This window comes from Cyprinus carpio, chromosome B8, assembly GCF_018340385.1.
Source record: "Cyprinus carpio isolate SPL01 chromosome B8, ASM1834038v1, whole genome shotgun sequence".
Classification (NCBI taxonomy): domain Eukaryota; kingdom Metazoa; phylum Chordata; class Actinopteri; order Cypriniformes; family Cyprinidae; genus Cyprinus; species Cyprinus carpio.
The window spans coordinates 27,222,430-27,232,137 of record NC_056604.1 but is presented as its reverse complement, the minus strand read 5'-3'; the positions used below and the strand labels follow the sequence as shown (position 1 = coordinate 27,232,137).

Below are 9,708 nucleotides of genomic sequence, written 5' to 3'. Positions count from 1 at the left end.
AATTTTGTTAATATGGGATGCACTGGGCATAAAGATTACCAGTTAACTAACAAAAAAAATCTAATTTGTCTGCAGGCAGGGAAACAGACTGGATGGATGTCCAGTTAATCACAAGACTAACTCACACATTCCACTTGCACTCACACTTATGGACAATTCTCCTCATCACTGGTGTTTATAATGTCTGACCGTTTGTGATGCTGCAATGTTAAAATGTTCCATTGACCATATATAACAAATAAGTGAACAAGTAATCATTTTCAGTCACAGCTTTAGTGTCTTTTATAGTACAGTATAAAGAGTGGGGCTTCAGATTCGAGAGAGCATTTGATTGGTCTGGTCTGCTGAGAAGATGAAGTACAGAATGATGGCAGCAAAATCATTGATCCGTATAGAGACTGTAAGTTTTGAATGCTTATAATTTATAAATGCAAATTTTGTTAATGTTTCAGAGCACACCAGCTTAAGGCTTATATCCTTAAGGCTAACATATTCCTACTAAAAAAAAAAAAAAAAAAAAAAAAAAACCCATTTTGCTCAATTTTGATTTCATCAGAACAGTTTAAAAATTAAATGTAATTTTTAAGTTAGCATTCTGTTGCAGCATTCAGAACTCTCTAATATTAGATCTCAGTGCGGAACTTGACAGTGGTGTTCTTCATCTTCTGTTTGTAGACTTCATCAAACTGTTCATTTTGTGCCACAGTGAAATGATTTTTCCAGTCTCCAACTTTACCTTTGGAACAAAAAAATAAACAAATAAATGAATAAAAATAAATTAAATTAAAGCAAGTGAAAGAACATTTATAATTTATAAGAACTACATTAGACTATTTAGTAGTTTATTAACCTTTTCTCATGAAGGGTGAGATCTTGAAGTCCATGACAGGAATAGTGGAATAGTTGGTCATTTTGTTCTGTTTCATAGCATCAAACTGAACCCCTTTTGTTATTTTCTCCCTCTCTTGAACTGGGGTTGACAAACCCAAGAAGGAACACAAATGTTCCAACTCACGTCCTGTGTCCTGAAAAAGTCATGGTAAAATACACACTTTTGACACATTAAACACTGATTTTACTCTCAATAAAAATGTGACTGAACTTACTTCCACCAAATCCTCATAGAACATGTACAGTAGGTTAGAATAAGTCTGTTTTTTCTCCCACCATCCACTGACATGGTCATACCAAGGGCCGAACACATCTAGGATAAAAAAGTCTGATGTTAAAATATATTAATCCGGGGCAACTTTCTTGATTCAGGGTTGCACATAATAGGGAAAATTTGTATTTTTACGTTCTCAATGTTCTTGTAGTGATAATATCATATTTAATATATCCAATATTAAAATATTTTCCCCTTTATATTAAAATGTTTTAGAATGTAACTGGCCAGAAAGATTTATTTGATTTTATTTATGTTTTTTATTTTTATTTATATTTATATTTATTTATTTATTTTTAGACTTTGACAATTGTTTTACTTACTTTTTCCTTCCATAAATTTCTGTAAGAAAGTGTTCCAGTCTCCTGGTTCAGGCTGTACCATGTTCATTCGATCGAAATGAAAATAGGAAACTGCATTGTCTTTTGCATTCCGAGCTACATACACAATCTAAAATGAGTGGGGGAAAAAATGAAGGAAGGAAAGACAAAAAAAGTTGTCACAGCTAAAAATGTAAAGCCACACCTAAATTGTAAGAAATTATTTATTTGTATGTAATAATGTATTATAAAGAAAAAAAATATTTATTTACCAACCACAACTGCCAGACATTTCACTTAAATAAAACTGCACTTCAATAACACTGTCTATTAAATATCACTCTTTAAAACACAATTTAAAACTCTTATGAAATTAAATTAAATAAAGATAGAACATCTGACTAAAGTAAGTCACATAATAGGATGATTACATGAAATTAGTTTTTACACCATTTTCATTCTGTGGTGGAAGATTTATGACGTTATCATCTACAATCAAAACATCACAGGGTTAAAGATTTAAAAATTTACTTTACCTTTGAGTTTTGTTCCCAGAAGGACTTAGGCACAAGCTGAACAGGTAAATGAGTTTTGATGAGGCGAGGAGAAGTGGGCAGATTATCAGCCAGTTCTGTCCCTGAAAGTTAGTAATAAAATGTGGCTCTAAATTAAAAGTATCCTAGTTTCATTGTGGTTCAGCCAAGACATGATTTCTTGTCTTCAAAAATAGGAGGTATGTGAATGCCTATATGAAACAGTGAAATATTAGACACTTTTGTGTGTTTAGGTATAGAGTCTTCTTGATAGATTTGTCCAGACAGAGACCTTGCAGTTGTGTTTGCATACACAATACTCTACTTTGTCTTGACTTAAAAATGTTGTGGGAAAAGCAACACTATAGTTGTTAATAATGTATGATCATTATTTTATTATCATTTGATAAATTAATTGAATAAATTTGTGGGTGATGTATAAAAATGACCATATTCTTTTGATTGGCGATTTTAATATTAATGTGTGCTGTCACTCTAAACCTCTAATGACAGTGAAGTATGACTTTACTAATACTGAGCCATGGCATATGCCACCACCCACCCATTCACCATCACCACCCATGCCAAGGAAAAACTGCAAATGTCCTACAAAATGTATAAAGACTCTGCTTTTCAGAAAGCTGTGAAATCTGCAAAGTCTAAATATTTCTAAAAATGTATTGCAAACAGTTATCATAGACCTAAAGTTCTTTTCTCTGTTACTGACTTTGCTCTGAACCCTCCTGTAAATGTGATCTCCAAACTGTCACTGTTATTTCATGAAGGCTTTTTTGTTGTTGTTGTTGTTTGTGACATTTTTGGCTTGTCTAGATGAAGAGAAAATATATTTATCTCAAAACTTTTTATTTTTAAATTGAAGCAAAGAATGGGGACATAGTATTTAGCCCAAATGAAAACTTTAGGGGTTGATGTATTGACCTTGACTTCTTTGATCATTTCACTTTATCCTGTATTAAGAATCTAGTTGTGCTTTAGGATCACAGCCTCTTGTTGTTTATTTATTATTATTATTTTTTCAATTACGTCTTCAAGTGAAGATTGTTATCCATGCATAAATAAATGTAATTTATTTATTTATATCGTTTATTTTTCTATATTTTCATGGAACACAGTTATCAAATATCAAATAATTCGACTCATTGGCATGAGGTATATTAGATAAAAAAATATATAGAAAAATAAAACATCTTGGCATGGCAGACAAACAAACAAACAAACTGGATAATGAACATAATATGCTAAGACAGTGAAAAAGTGAAGATGTGAAACTCTTATTATACTGTGGTCTCTGACCTGATGGTATCAAGTTAAAACATGACTCCAGGAACGGCACTCTCATATAGATAGGCTGGGAAGTTTGGCGCTCTGGAGCATCAACAAAGTATAGAAGGTCTAGAATATATGACACCCAGGTGGTACCTAGAATGAATGAAAAATGGAGTGTAGGAATTATTGCATGATGCAAAACCCTCTTAGTAAAACAACAACCACCAGAAAACATGAGAAAAAAGATGCTTACAACTATATAAAGTGATGATCAGTATTAAAGTATTACAAGATTTCTGGATGGCTTCTGCCTTACTGCATAGGTACTGGAACTTTCTAGATCTAAGGTTTTAGAACAATTTCATATATTTAAAAAAAATAAATAATAATTTACACATGAAACACAATTTTGTTATATAAATGTAAAACTGTGAAAATTAATTTGGCATTGACTGTGTCCAAAATCGGCCTCAATACACCTAAATAGTGCACTACTTGAGGGGACAGCCATTTGTAGTGGTGTCTGAAATGAACATTATCAAGAGCACTTATTGAATCCCTTAATGCATCTCAATAATGAGCGATGTACACTCAGTGGCTAGAAAATACCCATAATGCACTGTGAGGGTCATGCTAAACAGAATTCCTACAATTTACCAGAAGATGGTGCCTGCAGATGAATCATCCATTCATCCATTTTCCAAACTGGAGCTGCCAGTTTACTAAGTTTCAAACAATTATAAAGAAGCAAGCACAAAAGTGACACACTTAGTAAGCACAACAGATGACAATGAGGTTAAACAAACTATATACTGTATATGCTCACTATTATTCCTAACACCAAAACAGCTCTGGTCTGAGACGCTTTAGACTCCCAGTGACCCTAAATTGGGCAAGCAGTTTGTAGAATGGATGGATGGACGAGAAGTGATGTAAAATATAGTGAAGTCTGGCAAATAGTAAAGCTTGTGTGTAAATAATGAGGGAATTTCAAGTCATAAAAAAATTGTCATAGAAAATGAAGTCCCGATAAATCTTCACTAATATTAAAAATAGGAATAAGGGGGAAAATAATAGATAAATAAATAAAACATATTGTATGAGTTATGTGGTCACATGACATTCTGGCAAAATTGTTAAACATGCAGTGCCCTTACCTGCTTTGGGGTAAGTGGCGATTAGAATGTCATCAGGTCTTGCTTGAAAGTTTTTGACCTTTTCCCAGTTGTCAGTGAAGTAGTGGACCATAGAAACACCCTCAAAATCAAACAGTTCAGGCCGACTAAGTGGTTTCATCTAGAGTATTAAAAAGTGTCAGTTTATTGTTGAGGTCACACAGCACTGAATAATCATTATAGAATCATCATTGGCCATAAGCATTCAATGCTAGAACCCATTATCAAGCAAAATGTTAGTTACTACAACAACAACAATAATACATACATATATATGTACATATTTTAATATTACAAATACATATACATTTAGTACCCTACATTTATTGTTTATTTTATAGATTAATTTAAACCTTACAGCAACAACGACAACATAAAATGTCTTTTTAAAGCTTATCACTGGCCAATAAATATTACAATTTTAATGTTTGTTTATGGCAATAATAAGCTTTAATCTTTTGTTTGCCCAGAACAACCTGTAGATTTCTGAGATAATGTGAAAATCACAAAGGCTACACTGAATTAACTAAATTATCATTTGACTGTGTATAAATAAAGGCCCTTTTTCAAGATACTATATTTAAAGATAACTTGGTAAAATCCAAATACGCTTTACAGGTTTAAATAGGTCTAAAAAATGTTATACTTGTTAAATTTGCCATATTTTTAACTTTTAATTGTTTATTGGAAAATTATTGCATGTGCACCTGTGGAATGGTCCTTAAAACACTTTCATTTTACATGCGGACATTATTACAGTCCTTCCTAGTGACTCTAAAAACACCCTAAGAAAGATGCCCTGATTCCTGATCATCTTTGTGAACATGCTATAGTCTTGCTGCAGGGAGGCATGAGGACTGCAGATGTGGCCAGATCTGCAGATCTGTTCACATTTACAACTCTGGGTCAGCAGGAGGCGCTTTCACTACAGAATCAAATCGGTTTCCCCAGTAAGGACTGTACACAAAGTAGCAAAATGGGCAGCACTCATTTTATTTAATGTTTGTTCCTGTTTTAGTTGGTGAGGTTTGTATTTCGTTATGTATGTTCTCTATTATAGATCAGTGAAATTAACCCATGGATTGACGCTGCAAACCCACAGAGTTGTACATGTGAACAGGTGGATCGACAAGAAGATAATACGTAAAATTAATTTATGAAAACATTTATATTATTTAATGAATGTAATAATTGATTCATAATAATTGTTTAAATTAATATAATAATTGATACAACTCCATTTTCTTAAAAAAAAAAAAAAACTTTTTGTTTAGTGAAAACCTTTAAGTCTGTTTTTTTACAATCATTTTACAGTTTACCTACTACGCTTATATGATATTTTATTTGTGCAAGTCTTAAAAAATGTCTTAAGTCTTATATCTGAGCTTAAAAATCCTGCAGATACTGAGTTTAAGATGACTTTAGGGAGTTGTTTTGGACCCTTAAATTTATCAAGGTGAAATAGTTACTGAGGACTTTGTAGCAACACTTAAAGGCATACTCCACCCCAAAATAAAAAATATAACAAAAATAACAAACCCCCACGCATATCCAAACCCATTTCACGAGTTCACACTTACATATAATAAACTGAGTAAAGGGTTATGCATATTTGGCATGCTGTCCGGGAAGAGGGCTCCGAGCTCGGTACTTACTTCCGAGCCTGGGGTACTCCCCTTTTCCGGGGAGAGGGGTCCGAGCTCGGCTTTAGGCCCGGACTCAAGCGCCCCCCCAGTTGTTCTTCCCTGTGCTGGGTTAGGAACGGGCTGAAGGTGAGGAGTCGGGGTGGTGGAGGGATGCTGAAAGACTAGAAATAACAAAGGTAGGACTGCTTTGATTATTTATAGGGGTTCTCTCTTGCGCTGATTGGATAGATGGATGTGATTACTGATGATGAATTGGCTGTGTTAATTATCTGCGCGTGCTCCTCCCGAAACTTTCATTCGTCTTCGGAAAGCAATTTGAGATATTTTGCCATGCCACAAGGATTAATTTTCTACATATATTTACGCTTTGATTTGAAAGAAAACAGCGCATCCTGTGTCGCGGCTGACACAGAAGAGTGTACGCTGCCTGTGTACAGCTCAGATATGCCAAAATGGCGCTAAGGTGATGTGGAGTGACACAGAGAAGACAAATTGTTGAATGAAGTCGTTATTTTTTATTTATTTGCATACAAAAAGTATTGTTGTCGCTTCATAACGTTACGGTTGAACCACTGATGGCAGATGGACTATTCTGACGATGCTTTTCATACTTTTCTGTACCTTGACAGTGTATTTTACTTGGCAGTCCATGGGACAGTCACAAGCCTCCCTGTTTTCATCCAAAATATCTTAAATTGTGTTCCGAAGACGAACAAAGCTTTTACAAGTTTGGAACGACATAGGGTTAAGTGATTAATGATAAAATTTTCCTTTTGGGATGAAGTATCCCTTTAAGGGAACACTTAAGGCCTTAAGGTGGGGGAAGTCATGGCCTAATAGTTAGAGAGTCGGACTCGCAATCCAAAGGTTGTGAGTTCGAGTCTCTTGCCAGCAGGAATTGTAGTTGGGGGGAGTCAATGTATAGTGATCTCTCCACCTTCAATCCCACGACTGAGGTGCTCTTGAGCAAGGCACCGAACCCCCAACTGCTCCGCGGGCGCCACAGCATAAATGTTTCATGTTTAATTCAATGTGTGTTACTTGCTGTTTCTTTGTAAATATTTTTGAAATTTACCTACAATTTTTGAGTATAAATTGTGTCAAAGTAAATCCTATAGTACCATTTTTTAAAATGTAAAAAACAAACAAACCAAAAAAAAAGCGCCTTCATCTTTGGATAGTGCCATACTGATGTTTACACTTGTGAAACACAGTCATTTCAACATGACAAAACTCATCAAGAGCGATGACCTGCGCCATATATAATTTAAAAACATGTAGAAAACTTTTGCTCATGTGAGTGTTAAGGAAAAAACATATTCCTCAATGTGTAAAACTTAGAACCAAGCTACTGATTGCACCTTGATAAATGGAGAAACTGCAACTTTTTAGGCATACTGTGCTTTCCATAGGGCCTTTAAATGCTGCATTAATGCAATTTTCTTGTGTATTTTGACACTTTCTAAACTGTATATTCCGCTTTGCATTACAATACATTACAGTTAAAAAAAAAAAAAAAACATGCTGATATCTCATTTATAACATGCTAATTCCCATTCCTAATTTGCCAACCCAAGCATGAAAGAAACAGTTTTTGATTTATTAATGTGGTTTTCCTTAAAATGCTTAAATATTTAATATATTTTACTCACTGATGATGAGTCAGGGATTTCCATTATGCTGATTCCCTTACAACCGTTTTCTTTATCTTTTTCTCTTATTTTTCTCCTTGATTTTACTCTCCTCAAATGTTTCTTATAGCTTCTTCCTTGTTAAACTACATGGAATGCTCATGTCTTCAAATCACAGCTTATCTTATTCTTCTTCACTCTTCCCCTGCCTGTCCCTCCCTCCCTCCCTCCCTCCCTCTCTCTTAGTTTCACTGTACTTTGTACTCAACCTCAAACAACAGGTTATGTAAGTGCATACTGTAAAAGTAGCACAAAGGACACTGCCCCTCAAGTACTGGCTTTTTGTTGTTACAGGAGGTTAGCGTTGATCCCAAAGGAACAGTGTGTGTTTATCTTGGAGACTTTAACAGACCCTTTAGCCTAGTGGTCCCAGATTACTTCCAGATTACCCCCAACCCCTCAAAAATAAAACAAAACAAAATAATAATAAAAATTATTAAAAATAAATAAATAAATAAAACAAAACACCAAAAACCAAAAAGGAATGTATTGCACCATTGCTTTATTCTCAGCAGACATATTTGTTAGACTTTAAGCTGTCCAGAAATCATGGTTGAAATGGTTTGTACATAAAGACACAATAATAATAATAATAATAATAATAATAATAATAATAATAATAATAATAATAATAATAATAATAATAATAATAATAAAGTTTACAAATTTGACTTTAATTCTTTTGATCTGGTAATAATTTAGAAAATTCCTTATTACTTGCAGGTTTTCCTTGTTGTCTGGTGAGTCCTTTCACCTGCACTTGACCCCAGCAGGATGTATTACACCACAATACAAGCATCTTTTTATTTTACCCAGTGGGTTAGTAGCTTACCCCACTCGCTTTTTTGACCTTCACTATAAGAATAAACACTGACGGCTTTTGCATTTGTGATTGGTCAGTTAAACTAAACAAAAACTTAAAATATATTTTAAAGCATTTCTATAAAACTTTAATTAATAAGTCATTACCAAACATTACTTAATGTTTAACAGATAATTAGTTAATATATATTCAAATACCTAGAAATATGAGGTAATATGCTTGTTAATATTTATTAATGAATTAATGAATCACTAAATAATAATAAACAGATCATTATTTCATGTAGATTAAAATGTCATCAAACTTCCAATTAATATAGATTTATGTGTGATACAGGGATGTTTTCAATATTTTTTTTTTTATTCGTCACATACACGATTATATAGAAAATGTATAACCAGCAGTGAAATGTAAGTCAGTTCCGCTCCATGGACAGTGCAATTATTAAAGTATACAACACAGAGGAAAATATACATAAATATAGGTATGAAAGAATGAAATAAAAGTAAACAATAAAAACACAAGAATAAAATATAAAATAAAATGCATGAAAGTATACTGTAGTCTTAAATATTAAGATACACAGGAATGTACCAGAGACGAATGTGCAAACAGGTTGTACATGGTTGTCATGTAGCAGCAATACTACATGAAAAAAATGAAAAAGAAAAAAAAAAAACATAGAAAACGCAAGTTACACTGTCAATACACTCTGACCCAGTCGGGGACAGGTAGGGACAGGTTTGGTGGCATGGGTAGATTTATGGGTTGGGTATGGGGTCAACTGTGTACAAAAGGCAATTTGATCACTATAAGGGAACAAGGTTCAGTCTTTTTTTATATTACATTGTTTTGATTAATAAACAAGTATTTTTATTGAAAAACTGATTTGTATTTCTCCTGTTGTTGTATGGTTCATGGAATATCCCAAGAATAATATACTAAGTTTTAAGGTAATAAAAACATGATTTGCACCCAAATAACAATTATGTGTTGTTGTCTTGTTTTTAGCAAGTATTTCACTAAACTGATCACTCTTTACACAGACGTGTCACGGTCTGGTAAGAG

The 9,708-nt window shown here is 33.5% G+C and overlaps 1 protein-coding gene across 1 annotated transcript; it reads right to left on the bottom strand.

Moving 5' to 3' along the window:
• Positions 1-254: 254 nt before the first annotated feature.
• Positions 255-7,964, bottom strand: LOC109088138 (cytosolic sulfotransferase 3-like). Its single transcript, XM_042730351.1, has 8 exons — positions 7,779-7,964; positions 4,463-4,601; positions 3,333-3,458; positions 2,022-2,122; positions 1,489-1,615; positions 1,107-1,204; positions 851-1,025; positions 255-736 (listed from the first exon to the last, which is right to left on the bottom strand). Exons 1-8 carry the CDS (start codon positions 7,800-7,802, stop codon positions 624-626), a joined length of 903 nt encoding a protein of 300 aa, XP_042586285.1. The 5' UTR covers positions 7,803-7,964; the 3' UTR covers positions 255-623.
• Positions 7,965-9,708: the final 1,744 nt, after the last annotated feature.

Excerpts from the sequence above, each read along its gene's own strand:
- LOC109088138 (XM_042730351.1), bottom strand. The coding sequence starts at position 7,802 with ATGGAAATCCCTGACTCATCATCA. Across the intron at positions 2,123-3,332 it reads TTTTAACTTGATACCATCAG|GGACAGAACTGGCTGATAAT; the intron begins GTCAGAGACCAC and ends ACTAACTTTCAG. Across the intron at positions 737-850 it reads CTCACCCTTCATGAGAAAAG|GTAAAGTTGGAGACTGGAAA; the intron begins GTTAATAAACTA and ends TTTGTTCCAAAG.